At 42.3% G+C, this 17216-nt stretch overlaps 1 protein-coding gene across 1 annotated transcript in view; it reads left to right on the top strand.

Annotated features, from left to right (window-relative positions):
* Window positions 1-16876, top strand: part of LOC126473767 (dehydrogenase/reductase SDR family protein 7-like) — a 44672-nt gene extending 27796 nt beyond the window's left edge. Inside the window, exon 6 of the mRNA XM_050101029.1 lies at window positions 16494-16876. Coding sequence (XP_049956986.1) covers window positions 16494-16558 — 65 coding nt within the window. The 3' untranslated portion in view covers window positions 16559-16876. The remainder of the gene's footprint in view (window positions 1-16493) is intronic.
* Window positions 16877-17216: the final 340 nt, after the last annotated feature.

Genomic DNA, 17216 nt, shown 5'->3' with positions numbered 1-17216 from the left:
CTGAAATTTCTGGGATGCCAGATGTCAGTAGTGAATTGTACGATATACTCCTGCAGCCTAAACTGTCGAGGTGAGATCTGGTCTATGTCTTCCCTGCAAAAACCAGGGGTGAGGGGGGGCTATGGTCTGTGAAGAAGCATCCCTCAACTGAAGATCGGAAACAGCATACGGCTTCACGGGCTGCAAGCAGCACGTGGTCATATGTGCCCCAGCAGCATTGTGTATTGGAAAGAGCTCAGAGGAAAAGCAGGTGAGCAGTTGCCAGACATTGTCCATGCGTTGTAGGATGGCTCTGACAGCCATCTGGTTTGTGTCTGCCACTATTTCAAGGGGGGGGGGGGGTCATGGGTGTGGGTGTGGGTGTGGGAGTGGGATAGAAGGGCCACATTGGCTAGGTCGTGTTTTGTTTTTTTGAAGCTCTTGATCATGGCTGGGGTACAAGGGACCAACTTGTTTGCTCAGTTTTTGTCACCACGGAGTGCTGTAGTAAAGGGCTCAGGTGACAGCAGCGTCTTCGAGATAGCAACGGAAAATGTTGACCATGTTAATGAAATGTCAGAGGTCTTTGAAGGTAGTAGGATGTGAAAAGTCTGCTACTGCCAGTACTGTCTTGAGGAGGTGACGGGAGCCAGTGTCAGAGGAATTTGCCCTCATTCACCTCAAAAATGAATTTTTCCAAGTTGAAGATCACTCCAGCTTTCTGTAGGCCCAAAAAATTCTGAGTATATGTTGGTGGTGCTCAGTAGGGTCTGTGGATTAGATGAGTGTATCTTTTAGGTAGGTGGCTCTTTCAGAAGTAGCAACAAGCAGCTAGGTGTTGCCGAGAAATATTTTTCTGGCGCGTCCAAGCTGCCAGATTCGCTTATGCGCAGAGCAGTCTTGAGATGTAGTGGGATTAGGGCCAGTCTCCACGTGAACCGTGTTTACGTGTAGTGATTTTGCTGTTTCCTGTTGGTTCATAGCTCTCACGTCAAAAGAAAACCAAACGGATTTCTGTGGCCGGGAGCTATAAAGTGAATTAAGTAATTGTGGAAGGCTAAAATATGTTATTAGTTTCAGTTTTCTGATTTTATTTTATTTCCAGGTTTTGGCAGTCGCCCATTAATTGCCTTGCAAAACAATGAATTTATTTTTGTCAATTTATTTGAAACATTATTACTAATGTCAACTTTTTGCGGAATTTCAAGTGCATGTTGTCATCTTCTGGGACGTATGTCAGTATGCCATAATAAAGAACTAAACATGAGATAATACAATACTGGTACTCCAAGAAAATTTGCATCCCAAAAACCACACTACAAGGTTTCATATCAGGTTGGAGCCTACTTCTTTGTGAATTTGGAAATACAAATGTGCCCTTCAAGTCAAATGACGTCTTTTCGCAGGATTTACGAAATTCCGATGCTCTTGGAATATCCTCTGATGTCCTGTTTCATTTATGACGTAAGACCTCTTTATGCTATATAGTACGAATATACGGGCTACCGACGTCATCGTAGCTGCGCAGGCACAGTAACGCTGTTTTCTGGCTCTCTGACAACTGCTGAAACGAATTGTAACAGGTCACTAGAAAATATTGCGATTGGTGATTTGAAAAGCGTTACTTACAAAGTACGTGTCATTTTACGCAGTACGAGTTATGTTACATGTGCGAACGTGCTTTGAATTTCTTAAATCGCAGAGCGTCTGATTCTCATTTTCAGCTTAACAGTTTGAGGGCCAGTCACTTAGAAGAATTTCGAGACCAGACATTTACGTCATTACGTAAAATTTTACTGGCACATTTGTGTGATGTATCGAAATGCAACAAGTGCAAGAAGACAAATATTATATGTGAAAGATTAGCTTTTCATGTAGCTGCACTATGTACATTAATTTAAACCATTAACTTTTCCTATTTGTGTTCGCAGTACTTAACAGTGACGTTGCCATAGGCTGACTACACCACATGTGTCCTATGCTCTGAAACACTATATTTACATGCGACACATCTTCTGAAAGACGAAAACCGAATTTCGGAAACTGTTTTCTGCTGTCGTGTTTACATGTTAAGGTCTGAAGCGGATTTGCTAGGCCAGTTAACTCCAGCGCCTGGAAAACAGCTGATATAGTTTATTACGTAGTCAGCACAATCGCTGTTTCTCTTCAATTATACGAGGTGGTGGTGGTGGTGGTGGTGGTGGTGGTGGTGGTGGTGGTAGTTGTAGTTGTAGTAGTAGTAGTAGTAGTAGTAGTAGTAGTAGCTTTATTCATCCGTAGATCTCCTTTTACAAGGTACAAGGATATAGGACATGTCAAAATATTTACAAATTTAGATGAATTTAAAATAAGCTAATTCGTATGCACATATATTTACAGACTTCAAGTTAGAGACAATCATTAGATTTACTCCTGGTATATAATACTTTTTTTACAAATAACTTATTAAGTAATGTAATGCCACATTGTTCACTCATATCTCACTATCAGTCACTGCATACTATACACACATTGTTTCATAACACTTCATTCACTCACTACACACAGCTTCAGTCTAATTTCTACTCATCATTCACTTTACAAAAAGGCACTCTGTCAATATTAGCAGAAATTTTTAGGAAACAAGACGAAACCTGACAGCCCAAGCACGTTTCTATACCCGTTTACACGGGAGCGAAAATTGATTGCGGAATTGGAAAACCGGCGACCAGAAGCGGATTTCCAGAATCGATTTTGAAGTGTTTACGTGACCACCCAGAAGCGATATTGGGAGATCGGTGTACGAAATCCGCTTTTGGGAGCCCCATGTAAATGCGGTGAATATCTATCATCGGCTGGCGAGATCTCTTGACATGAGCTATGATTGGCGTACAAAAGTTCATAGCAATCTCGATTTCAATGCTTCAGAAACTAACGTTCTGTGTTTGGTGGAATTCGACTATGTACTTTCATAATACGAAAATATGCAGTGTACATGTTGCTGCAAATCGGAGATCTTTCGAAAACGCATTCTTTTTCTGGGGTTTGATTCCTAAAGTGGTGGTAGGTTCTAAGCCAGTTTATAAAACCCTAATCATTCAAAGGACTGATACATTTTATGATTCCGATGGAAGGTATACTATTACTTAACAAGGAAAAAAGTGTATTTTCACCTGGGAGAAAGTGTATTTCTTAACCGGGAAATTCGGGAATGTTTTTTCATTGCCCACATAGACAGACTGCTGTGAAACCAGCCATGTGATTTACAATCTCACCTGCAACCACTGTGGTGCATTCTATGTGGGCAAGACAACTGACAAGCTGTCTGTCTGCAAGAATGGCCACTGACAAACTGTGGTCAAGAAACAAGTGGCCTATCCTGTTGCTGAGTTTGCTGCCAAACATGGCATCCTTCATTCCAAAGACTGCTTCACAGCCTGTACCATATGGATCCTTTCCACCAACACCAGCTTTTTTCTGAATTGTGCAGGTGGGAACTTTCCCTGCTGTGTCCATTCCTGTAGCCCTCCTGACCTCAACTTTCTTTAGTCATTGTCCTCATCCACCCAGCCCCTTCCCTGTTCACATTCCAGCATTCTAACATGACTGGTCCACTGGTAAATCTGAAATGACAAACAGCTATCGGAAGTGAGTTTGTCAGACAATTATCTGAAAAATGCTTTACACTGTGGAAAAATGTTTTGTTGGGAGACTGAATCACAGTATTACTTCTGGTTGGAATCCAAATTATATTAAGTTTTTTTCATCGTTATCCTAAGCGCAAAGATATCGTTATGTCTAGCTCAAGAGTCCAACAAAAGTAATCAATTATTCTCTGCAAATGGTACGAAGACATTTCGAACCTAATATTGAAAATTATTCTCTCCCATTTTTCTAGATTTTGTTGTGTCGATTACAAGATTTTTGTTGGTAAACAGTCCTTTTTTTCAATATTTATCCTAATTTGCCTTGATGTTGCTCAAAACAGATAAAATCGTGGAAGCAGTAATCCACTGATACTTAGTTGTATATTAATGTATCATAGTATTCATAGACTGCACAGGTGACTATCTTTTCCACTCAAAATGATAAAGTGCAGTTTGCACAAAACCTCACAAGTTGGCTTTAGGGGATAACAAGAAGCTTTCATCTTCATGACAGCTACGAATTACTTTGTAGTATTACCTTTAATAACACGTTTATTGTGTTAATGAATCAGAACAGAATTAAAACTTATGTTCCTTTATAAAATAGCGTCAATATTAACGATTATTTTTTTTACAAAAAAGTGTAAGTGTAGTCACTTCAGCAAAGTGATTAACATAGGCCCAGATGGCCAATCACTGGCACAGCTGCAATTCCTGCTGGCAGGGGTCACTGCCAACCGCCTCAACTTGTTTCTCCCCTCCTGTAAGCTTCTTTCCTCTCTCCTCTAAGGCCAAGACTTCCTTGCTGCCCAAGACAGCCACCCCAGCATCCCCTGCTGACTTTTGGCCCATCGCTGCCTGCTCGGTGTTAGTCAGGACCTTCCACAAGGTACTGGTGACTTGGCTTATGCAGATGTCATGTGTAAGAACGTCAGTGGGCATTCATCCCCCGGATAGGATGCTGGAGAATACTTTCATCCTCCATGAGGTTCTCGTTGGCGCTGACCACCGCTGTCGCTCTGCATTTGTGGCCTCCCTTGTTGTCTCTGATTCATTCAGTTCGTAAGGCCATGCGGCTCTCCGCCCTGTGCTTAAGGACCGTGGTCTTCCAGACGAATTCGTGGATTATGTAGAGGGTAGCATGACAGTCATTGTGGGTGGCGGAGACAGGTCCATGGCCGTGCGGCCAGCAAGGGGTGTTCGGCAAGGAGATCCTCTGTTCCCCCTCCTCTTTAACATTGCCGTCAACTATGTTTTAGGCCAGCTGCCCTCCCACATAGGTGCCAAGGTGTTGGATTGCCATGTCAATGTGGCAGCCTTTGCAGATGACATCCTGTTCTTTGCCTCAACAAAGAGGGGGGGGGGGGGGGGGAGGTCTGCAGTCCCTCATCAACACAGCAATAGTAGCCCTTGACCAACTGGACCTGTGGAAGTGTTTCATCCTTGCCCTCGTGGCATCCAGCAGCGACAAGAATGTGAAGGTTGATTCTGACGTCACCTTCACTGCCTCTGACTCCACCATGCCAGTGCTGCGTGTGGATGACACCTTCAGCTACCTGAACCTACAGTTCTCATCTTCGGGTCGGTGCCTCTTTCATCGGAGGTGCCACATCCAGGAACAACTGGGTGTCATCATGGCATCATTGCTAAAGTCACAGCAGTGTGGCCCTATGAACTTTGGGACTTGCTTCTCCTGGGCCTCTACCATGTGCTCTCCTCGAGTAGCACCCGCATGGCCGTGGACATCTGCATTCGTGCTGCAGTGAGGAGATGGTTCCGCCTCCCAATGGACACTCCACTGGGCTATTTCCATTCTCCTATAGCCCAGGGGGGCCACAGCATCCCATCTGCCCACTGGATTGAACCAACTCTGAGGCAGAACAGACTCCTTGCCTTGCTGCAGCTCGGGCCCTCTGCCGCCGATGCAGGCCTGGAGGAGGTGCAGCATGAGTTGGCGGTGCTGCAGCAGCATCTATTGTGGGAGGGCCATTTGCTGAAGACGTCTGCACAGGTTGGAGAGGGACCGTGTGCCTGCATATCATCTGTGACAGGGCTGCCTTGCTGTCATCGGCCAAGACACCTGACCAACACTGCAGGACTCACAACACCAGTCGCTTCCTGTCAGGCCACGACTACATGACTTGCATCTGCATGTGTATCAATGCCCTGCCATTGAAACCTCTCAGGAGTCACAGCTGTAACAGGGAGAAGTGCTGAGCAAGGTGTAATGCCTTCAGACTGCCAACCACATTGTCCAGGGCTGCAAGCTTGCCAGCAGAGCCCTTGTGTGGCGGCATGACGCCACTGCGAAATATGTCCCACGCACGCTGGCTCAGTGGGCCTTTAGGCTTAAGACTTATAACTCATGTATTATTCACGTATTTTGTGAATAAAGCTGGCTGTAACAGTTTACAAATCTGGAAAAAAAAAATGCTGTAGAGGGCTGTCGAAGATTTTGATGATATAAAATATGTTCAAAAGTATCACTAAAGTACCCTTAAAATATTAATAGCGATATAAAATATAATATGTAAAATGAGTTATAAAATGAACTATAGTAATGAAAAACTTTATAAGAAGGCTGAAACTGAAATTACAAGAAGGATAATTAAAGTCACAATGTTTTTTTTAAAGAAATCTCATTGTTTGAAGATGTACGGAAACTGTTCTGTAACATTGTACAGCTATTACAGTGTATAACAATCAGCATGCAGAGGTTTTCAAAGGTAAAGGAACATCTATTGTCAGTCAACATATGCTTGTAGCTAGAAAATCTTTCAACATTTGCTGAAAGAACTGGAGTGTACACTTCACCTTTAGTTTGGAAAATAATCAACGCATGAATATTGATATTTCATGAACTGACATTATGTTTGGTACAATATTGATGTTTTTGTTTTAAAATCCATACCTGGTACACATTAGCAGTAGCTGACATGACAATAATAATAATAAGCAGATGTACCATCAATTTATTTTCAGAATGAACAAATGCACTCTTTGCAATCTCTCTCTCTCTCTCTCTCTCTCTCTCTCTCTCTCTCTCTCTCTCTGTGTGTGTGTGTGTGTGTGTGTGTGTGTGTGTGTGTGTGTGTGTGTGTGTCTGTCTGACTAAGAGATCTAGGTCTCTGATGTCACGTTATATGAACGCAAAGAGTTGCTATAAAAAGCACTTGTTGCTATGGTTCAAAGTATTTTCCTGTTTAAATATGTGGGTAAATGTGTTAATTGATAGTATCCTATCATTAGATGGTATGGCCTGGTGGTGACACATATCTCATAAAAAATCTTTGAGCGAAGAGGTATAAAATTTGGTTAGTGTTTACTCTGCAAACTACCTCTTTATTGTTTTTCACACTTTCATTAATTTTCAAGCCCTTGTTTCCCGAACCTCGCATTTCATTTTCAAATGTAATGCTTGTTATGCATGGGATTATGTTGTTGTTCAGCAGCATATTTGCACTTATCATGGTAACTTCTAGATATACAATTCATGTGTACACTGTCACTAGCAACCGTCGTCATTGATTATGAAACTATATTTAGATGTCACTCATTGTCAAGCTAATTTTCTGTATATCTTTGCACCATTATCGAAAATTTCTTTAGTTATGCTTACATGCACATTATTATGCAGTAGCTTTAATTCAAGAATAAATGCTTATAATTTTAGATATGGTACTTTCATTAATCTACAGTTAAAAGAGATAATGGAAGACTGTCAGCTATTGTGTAATGGAAGCTGCTGTATTGCGTCTACAGTGTAGCCAATGAAACACTCTTTTTCACGATCTGTCAAGCGTAAATTTTGAGCAGCCAGGGTACATTACAGTATTACATTGGTATGACGGGGAAAAATGCCATCACTGCTGTGTGTCTACGCATCTTTCCTTACCCTTCACCACCATTGTGCTCTTTTCTCCACTCCGTGCACTCCCCTCGGTGACACTGTGAAGAAAACTTTTACAAGCTGTACATTTTATGTCGACTTCATTATGATCATGCGTGCTGCTGGTCTCAGATCTGCCAACTGTAACACTACAGCAGAGTGACAGCTGTGCTGTTTTCTATTGTGTTGGCAATGAAGTCAGCTGTGTGTCTATAATGAGTTTTCACTAAACCTTGTCATTCCTGTGTGCAGTTTATACCATAACTGCTGCAGTTCTCAGCAAGCATGCACTCCTAATGTAGTAGCATTGCATGGCAGATTAGAAAACGTTACCTATTCTCCTCACAGTGACCTTCTTCTTCTTCCTGCTTTCCTAATGTTTCTAAGAGTGCACAGTGGTTAGCACGCTGGAATCGTATTCAAGAGGATGATGGTTCAAACTCTCATCCGGCCGTCCTGATTTAGGTTTTGTGTGATTTCCCTAAATCACTTCAGGCAGATACTTGGATGGTCCCTTTGGAAAGGGCGTGGCCTACTTTCTTCCCCATCATTACCTAACCCGATAGGATCGATGGTTTGGTTCCCTCCCCCTAAGTCAACCAACAACCAACTTCTAAGGCATCAAAGTTCAAATTAGCGTCAACATGTAATGAGTTGGCCTAATTTTTATGAGAACAAATTTATTTAGTTGTGGAAGCAACTGATTACAAGACATTGAAAAAAAAAGATTTTTTTGAGAATATTACGGAGAATTTCAGATGTATTGGTACTTGATTTTAACATTACTTTTTTTCAGGTCATGTATCATATCTTACTAGAATATATTATTTGTGGTAAGATAATAATAGTTGTTTCCCCCTCCCCAAAGGGGCTTGCCACTCTTTGGCATTTTTTCCCTTCCATGCTGCATGTCTATCCTCTTGCTGTTCCTTTTCCCTTCCCTTGGGGAACATGTCTGGGGTATTCTTGGGAATGTTCTGCATTCGTTGGTGACATGCGAACAGTTTCACCTTTGTTTTTTGCTCCCTTCTCATCTCATTCCTCCACTTTGGCGTTTGAAGATCCTCTATTTTTCTCCTTCCTCGCTGTGCACTCCTGAAGGTCGGCCCATGTGTATGACGTGTAACAGGTGACTGTGTAATGCGTAATTCCCTGCTCTGGATCAACTGATAAGGTTCGCACTTACCCCCCTGGTACAGTTCAGTCAGGCCCTGGGAGGGGTGACTGCCTGAGCTGTAACCTTGCCAAATTATCGATTGGTCTCTCTGTCAGATGTTTGGGAGGTGTGTACAATCACCTAAGGTGGGTTCGTCCCCTAGTGGGGGAGTGGGGGGGGGGGGGGGGGGCAGTTGGCCAGAGACGCTGGCAATAATGGGGGATTTCTTCATGATGAGTCAATCATCTTCCCACTCAACTTCTACAAAATGTAAATACGAGACTAATGATTCAAAGACCCTTCCCACTACACCATGGTTCCTCCTGGTCTCAAGTACTGAAGATGGTAAGTCCTTCGCCATGGTAAATCTGTTTATTATTCAGAAAGGTGTATATGCAATTGCTGGCCCTGTGAAATCCTGCTCTCACTCTTGCTTTTATAGACAACTTCATTCTCAAGCACAATAACTCGCTTCTCCACAGTTAACCTGTTCGTGTCGAGGCCCACAGAACTTTGAATTCTTCTCATGATGTAAGTTACACCAGGCTGCTCGATGGTCTAACCTAGACCAAAATACGATCTTACCTCTTTCATCTCATTGCCGTTCATGATCTAATGAAAAAGGTAGATTCCTCCTTAGTGCCTGCCCGAACTCTCTTTCTCACCTTTGAGAAGAGTGGTGCTTCCATCCAAGCTCAAAGCAGGCTATGAAATTATCACCGTGTGGCCATACATTCTGAACCCGATGTGCTGCTACCATTGTCATTGTTTTAACCACACTAATACGTCTTGTCGACATCCAGCCAAATGTGTCACCTGTGGTAGGGATGCGCATGAGGGAGATTGTCCACCTCCTTATCCCCGCTGTATCAACTGCAATGGTGGCCATGCCGCCCCCTCTCGGGAGTGTCTGGTGTATTTTGATGAGCAAGCTGTTCAAGAGATGCGAGTAAAGGAAAAGGTGCCTTATCCAGTTGCTTGCAAGTTATTGGCTAATCGCAAACTCTGTGTTCTCCCGTCTGGTGCCTATAATTCTGTTATTGGTGCCCCTCGCTCCATGAAGGACATGGCCATGCAGACATGTGACCTCCAATTCAGCTCTGAGGTCGTGAAATCGCCCAGTGTCAAGATAGCATCGCCATTCCCCCTCCCCCTGTCCAGCTGCGCAACAAGCTGTCAAACTCTCGCCTCCAGGGGCGAAACTACCAGCTACGCAACCGGTAGGCCAGAAAGGACTGAAGGAGTAGTCCTGTGAAGACTTCCTCCGTCCCTCCAGCCAAACGACACCCAAGTCTTCATTTAACCAGAAAGGCTCGAAGAAGTCCTCCAAAGGCAAACGGTCTTCTCCTTTGCCACCTCAAAGATCCTCTTTGGTGGTATCGGCACGTGATATCTTCGCCCAGTCTGCCTCTGTGTCGTCGGTGCGCACCAACAACCGTTTTTCGGCGTTGGACTCTACAGACTGACTGCACAAGCACACTGATTCTTCTTTGGACCCCTTGGAGCAGGATCCTCCTGCTTCTGTACCCTGTAGTAGCGCCTCTTCCCAAGCTGTCACTCAGCAGTCACTGAGGTGTCACATCCACGTCTCTTAGTCATGACTCTCCTCCAATGGAACGTTCACGGCCTTCAGCCCCACAAAGAAGGTTTATGGCTGCTTCTAGCATCGCAGCATCCCCTTGTACTCTGCCTTCAGGAAATGAAATTGCGCCCTCACCACCACTTTGAGCTATCACATTTCTTTCCAATTAGTTTTGACCTTCCCCCTGAGGTCGGCATTCCCTCTCATGGGGGCGTCATGCAACTCATACAGGATGACATTCATAGTCAACCCATCTCACTGACTACCAGTCTTCAAGCTGTGGCAGTTTGCCTTTTCCTTCCCCACCTGACTTTTTCCCTCTGTCCTCTAAATGTCCCTCCATCATTCGCTGTCACCAGGGCAGACTTCCTTCAACTTATTGGGCAGCTGCGTCCCCCATTTTTGCTACTCGGTGACTTTAATGCACATCATTCCCTTTGGGTTTCTCCCAGGACCTGTCAGAGAGATGCCCTTTTGGCTGACCTTAACCAACTTAATCTCTTCTGCCTCAAACTGGAGCACCCACTTTCCTTTCCGACTCCTAGCACACCTATTCCCATTTGGGCCTATCCCACTGCACTGCCCAGCTTACCCATCGTCTTGAGTGGTCTGTTATTTCTGACACTTACTCGAGCGACCATTTCCCATGTGCTATCCATTTTCTGACCCCTACCTCATCCGTGTGCATGCCTAAATAGCAGCTTCCTTGGACTGACTGGCAGCTTTACTCCTCCCTGGCGACCTGCGAAGAACAAGATTTCCCCAGTTGTGATGCCCAGGTCGAATATGTCACAAACAGTACCCTTACTGCTGCAGAACATTCCATCCACCACACTTCCTCTCTACCACATCATGCCCCAGTCCCTTGGTGGACTGAGGCATGCCGTGAAGCAATTTGCACATGTAGACATGATCTCAGTGTTTTTAACAGCCACCCTACGCTGACAAACTGCATACATTATAGACAAATGTGCGTGAAGTGTCGTCGCATTCTTCGGAATAGTAAAAGAGATAGTTGGATTTCAAATGAAATTACAATGAAATCACTATGCTTAGCTGCATACAGGCATGTATACTCGGGATACTGGAAAAGCGAAGTAGATGAGGCTGATCGTGAGGAAACTGCATTCATCACCACTGAGGGCCTGTATGAGTGTAAGGTTATGCCTTTTGGTTTGTGTAATGCACCAGCAACTTTTGAATGGATGATGGATAATCTTCTAAGTCACCTGAAGTGGACGATGTGTCTTTGTTGTTCAGATGACATTATAGTGTTCTCAGAGACATTGTTGAACATATAAAAATACTGAGGGCCATTCTTAACTGTCTCCAACAAGGCGGACTGAATCTTAATCCAAGAAAGTCTCTCTTTGGAGCAAAAGAAATCAAAATACTTTGACACCTGTCAAACGAAGGTGTGCGGTCAGACCCAGAAAAGGTGAGATCTATAAGCGAATTCCTATTCCCAAAAGTATTAGAGATGTGAGAAGCTTCCTCGGATTATGTTCTTATTACCGTAATTATATAAAAGACTTTTGTATCAAAGCCAGGCCACTCCAAGAGTTGTTAAAAGCCAATGCTAAATTCATCTGGGGGTGGTGCTCAACAAGATTCTTTCGACATGCTGCAAAAAGCTCTGACGACCTACCCTGTACTCGGTCTGTATGATGAGAGAGCACCTACAGAACTACACACAGATGCCAAAGGGTATGGGATCGGTGCTTTTCTGGTGCAGATTTAGGATGGATAAGAGAAGGTTATAGCCTATGCTTCTAGGACACTTACAAAAGCCGAGAGAAGCTACTCAACTACAGAAAGAGAATGTCTTGCTGTGATCTGGGCCTTGTGCAAATTTCGACAGTATCTCTGTGGAAGGCCATTCACAGTTGTTACAGACCATCATTCACTTTGTTGGTTGACAGGTCTTAAGGATTCAACAGGATGACTCGGCAGGTGTGCACTATGTCTTCAAGAGTATAAAATTACCATAGTGTACAGAAGTGGAATGAAACACCAAGATGCTGACTGTCTCTCAAGAAACCCTGTGCAAGGCCATCAAGACTTTGATGAAGATAGTGACTGTCCTGCAGTTCAGGATCTCCCTGCTGAGCAGGAGGAGGGCGCCAAGATATCTCAAATTATGCTTGCCTTAAATCGGTCAGAGGGTGTGAAAGGACAATTTAAGGTAGTTAATGGATTACTTTGCAAGAAAAACTTTGATCTGTTTGGAAAGACGTGGCCACCAGTGATTCCTAAAAACATGCGCATGTTCTACAGAAATTCCAGGACACACCTGAGGCTGACATTTAAGATTTATTAATACATACGATAGAATCCCCAAGAGATTTTTCTGGCCAGGTTTATTGAGGAGTGTCCTTCACCATGTGTCGCACTGTCGACAGTGCCAGAGGAGAAAGGCAGTTCCTCAGAAACCACCTGGCCTACTCATACCATTTCGACCAGCTGAAACACCTTTCCAGCGTGTTGGGATTGACATCCTTGGATGATTTCCAACGTCTGCCAGTGGCAATAGATGGATTATTGTTTGCACTGATTATCTGCCATGCTATGCCATTACAACAGCCATGAAAACAGCCGAAACATTCAAGTTAGCCAAATTCATCGTGGAAGACATTGTATTAAAACATGGTGCCCCAAGATCGTTAATTACAGATTGAGGGAAAGTTTTCAATGTAATCTTGTGACGCAGATAAACTGTCGGTGCAACATTACTCATCACATGACGACTGCCTGCCATCTGCAAACTAACGGGCTTACTGTATGCCTTAATAAGACCTTGGCCGACATGCTATCAATGTCCGACAGTGTTGAGCAGAGCAAGTAGGGTGTGGTGCTACCTTTCGTGACGTTTGCCTACAACACCGCCAAACAAGCACCACAGGATTTACGCCATTTTTCCTGGTGCATGGACATGAAGCGACTATGATGATGGACACTGTGTTTCCATTACAAGCTGATGACATGGACAATGTCTACATTGACCAGGTGTTAACCAGAGTTGAGGAAGCTCGGCAGTTAGCTCGACTCTGCACGCTGCAGGCTGAAGAAAACGATCGCCGAAGGTACGACGTGCGCCATGGCTCTGTTGTCTACCAGCCTGGTGACCTGTCTGGATCTTCACTCCTGTTCGGAAGGATGGCCCCAGAAGCTCCTCAGGCGCTACTTTGGACCTTATAAGGTTGTAAGACAGTTGTCTGATGTTACTTATGAAGTTGGAGATTTCGACCCCAACGCAAGACGATGACAGATCAGAGATATGGTCCACGTTCTTTGAATGAAGCCCTGCAAGGATCCTGCAACCCAGGGTTAATTCGAAGCTCCAGCAATAGGCAACAAATGGATTAGATTAGTTTTTCGTTCCATAGATCTGTGCTGAGGAGATCCTCGTGGATGTGAAACATGTCAATTTTTTCAATTTTTTTTAAGCTGAAATAACAATACTAATAGTATGAGTATATACAATACATCATTTGTTTCTATTAAAAAATTCGTCAATGGAGTAGGAGGAGTTGGCCACTAGCTAGTCTTTTAGGCTCTTTTTGAACTGATCTTTATTTGTAACTAAATGTTTTTGTGTTTGCTGGCAAATTATTGAAGATGAGTGTTCCTGAGTAGTGGACCCCTTTTTGAACTAAAGTAATTGCTTTTAAGTCCTTGAGCAGATCATTTCTGTTCCTGGTATTGTATGTATGAACTGAGCTGTTTGTTGGAAAAAGAGATATATTATTTAGGACAAATTTCATTAAGGATTAAAAATATACTGAGAGGCAGTAGTTAGTGTAACCAGTTCTTTGAAGAAGAGTTACCCCAAAATATTATACCATATGACATTATGGAATGAAAGTAGGCAAAGTATGCAAGCTTTTTCATTTTTATGTCGCCTGTGTCTGCTAACGCTCAAATTGCAAATACAGATTTGTTAAGGCGTTTCTGCAGTTCTGTGGTGTGCTCCTCCCAACTGAATTTATTATCAAGTTGTAATCCCAGGAATTTAACACTGTCAACCTCTTCTATCTGCTTTTCTTGATACTTTATGCATATGCTGGGTGGAAACCTCTTACAGGTTCTGAATTGCATATAGTGAGTCTTTTAGAAGTTTAATGTCAGTGAGTTGGCTATAAACCATTTATTAATATCCATGAAAATATCATTAGCAGATCTTTCAAGAACTACACTCGACATACTATTTATTGCAATACATGTGCCATCTGCAAACAAAATGAACTCTGCTTCTGGCAGTGTAACTGATGAGAGATCATTAATGTACCCAAGAAAAAGCAAAGGCCCTAAGATGGAACCTTGTGGGACACCACATGTAATTTCTTCCCATTCTGATGATGACTGATGACTTAATTCACTAGTCCCTTGCACTGACACCCTTTGTTTCCTGTTAGCGAGGTATGACTTGAACCATTCTGCAGCACTGCCCATGACACCATAGAATTCTAATTTATTTGAAAGAATGTTGTGGTTCACACAATCAAATGCCTTTGACAAATCACAGAAAATACCTGCTGCTTGTAACTTGTTATTCAATGTGTTAAGTACATTTTCACTGTAGGTGTAAATAGCCTTCTCGATATCAGAACCCTTCAGAAATCCAAACTGTGTTCTTGATAATATGTTATTTGTGGTCAGATGGTTGAGAAGCTGCCTGTACATTACTTTTTCTAAAATTTTTGAGAATGCTGGCAAAAGTGAGATCGGTCTGTAGTTTGATGGTATCTCTTTATCCCCTTTCTTGAATAGAGTCTTAACATCTGCATATTTTAGCCAGTCAGGAAATGTCCCAGTTATAATTGACTGGTTACACAAGTAACTTAGAATTGTACTAAACTCACAAGAACATGCCTTAATTAAATTTGTTCATATTTCATTGTAACCACTAGAATGCTTTGTTTTTAAAGATTTTATTATGGAAGTTTTCTTTTGGTGAAGTGAGTGACATATTAATGTACCTGAAGCTATTTGTAAAGGCTAGTTTCAGATATTCAAGGGCATTATTTACTAATCCTGACAATCCCATTCTATCAGTAACGGATATAAAGTACTTGTTAAATAGATTTGCCACACTATGCCCATCAGTTACTAATGTGTCATCTACCCTTAATGCTATTTTCTCCTGTTCCTTTCTGGTTCTACCAGTCTCCTCTTTCATTATATCCCATATTGTTTTTATTTTGTTCCCTGACATTGCTATCTTCTTCTTGTAGTGCATTTGTTTAGATGTCTGAATTACCTTTTTTTAAATATTTTACAGTATTCCTTGTATTTAGCTAAATCATGCCGGCTGGTGTGGCCAAGCGGTTCTAGTCGCTTCAGTCTAGAACCGCGCGACCGCTATGGTCGCAGGTTCGAATCCTGCCTTGGGTATAGATGTGTGTGATGTCCTTAGGTTATTTAGGTTTAAGTAGTTATACGTTCTAGGGGACTGATGACCTCAGATGTTAAGTCCCATAGTGCTCAGAGCCATTTTTAGCTAAATCATCAGCATTGGAGCTATTCTTGGTCGACAGATACATTTTCCTTTTTGTCTTACAGGAAATCTTTATTCCTTGTGTAATCCATGGTTTTATTATAGACTTCTGTTTAATTTGAGTAACTTTTAGAGGAAAACAGTTTTCAGACATGATACTGACATTGTTCATGAATGTGTTATATTTTTCATTCATGTCATGAGCACTATAAATATCTTTCCAGTTCATATCTTTGAGCAGTTTTCTAAAACACACAATTTTTGGTTGATTGACTACTCTCCCGTACTCAGATTTAGCAGTGTTGATAATCTGCTTAGAATTTACATCTAAAACAAGGAGCTGCATGCCATGATCTCATAGTCCATTTATTACAGCTTTTATGATATGATTTTGTTCCTTTGATTTGTCTATAAAAATGTTATCAGTGGCTGTCCTGGAGGATTTAGTGATCCTAGTTGGAAAGTTTACAGTGTGAGTTAGATTGAAAGACAACATTACTAACTGCAGTAAATGTTTACTGGGAGATTGCATTAGAAAATCTATATTAAAGACACCAGCAAGCATAATTTCTTTGTTTCTTCATGTTAAATAACCCAAAAGAGCTTCTAGATGATTTATGAACAGATTATAATTTCCTGCACGTTCTCGGTAAATAGTTACTATTATCTAGGATCTCTTATGGAAATCTACTTCTGTTGCACATGCTTCTAGATGCTGCTCTAAACAGAATTTATTAATGTCAATGTTCTTGAATTTGTGGCAGTTTTTAAGAAAGGTGACGAAGAGCGTAGTGCAAAGGAAGTTCTAGGAAGATCACCACCAGGGTGAACATCAGTCATTGGGAGTCGGAGTATGCAGGATCGATGACTCATTCCCGGACTAGGACGACGTAACACCGAGACGCTGTTCTCTTAAGGAGGGAGCAGTGTCGCAGGAGAAACTAAGTAGTACAGTCAATGTGGTGTAGTGGTTATAATACTAGACTGTTGCATGGAGGGCTGTGAGTTCGAAACTCACCTGAATTATAAAATTTTAATTTCTATATTTGGTTCAAGGACATTCTACAAGTATCCACAAATATCAAGAATCATTTTACTGGAATGTTCTATAACTGTATATATACCATATGTGTAGTGGCCAGAGGCAATTCGCTCTGTGCTCTTGTATGTGCAAGTGCTGAATAAACAGTCGTTAAGTGAAGTGCGAAGTTAGTGTTCGTCATTAATCTAATTACACCTTCTTCTACATGACAATATTATTCATATATACTGAGAACATTCAAAATATGCATTCTTGGGACACACCTGATCTTACTCTCAGTTCTGTTGTACATTTATCCTCCAGGGAATGTAATGGGTTCTATTACTTAATAATGCGTCAAACCAATGATGTATCTGTGAAGGTTCTCAATTCCTGCAACAGTCATGCGTGAGCCAATAAAAACCTGCATGTTGTGTGCCACCCTGGATTTCAGAAACAATAGTCT

The sequence above is a fragment of the Schistocerca serialis genome, chromosome 4 (assembly GCF_023864345.2).
Source record: "Schistocerca serialis cubense isolate TAMUIC-IGC-003099 chromosome 4, iqSchSeri2.2, whole genome shotgun sequence".
Classification (NCBI taxonomy): domain Eukaryota; kingdom Metazoa; phylum Arthropoda; class Insecta; order Orthoptera; family Acrididae; genus Schistocerca; species Schistocerca serialis.
The sequence above is the reverse complement of the archived record's forward strand: the minus strand, read 5'-3'. Positions and strand labels throughout refer to the sequence as shown.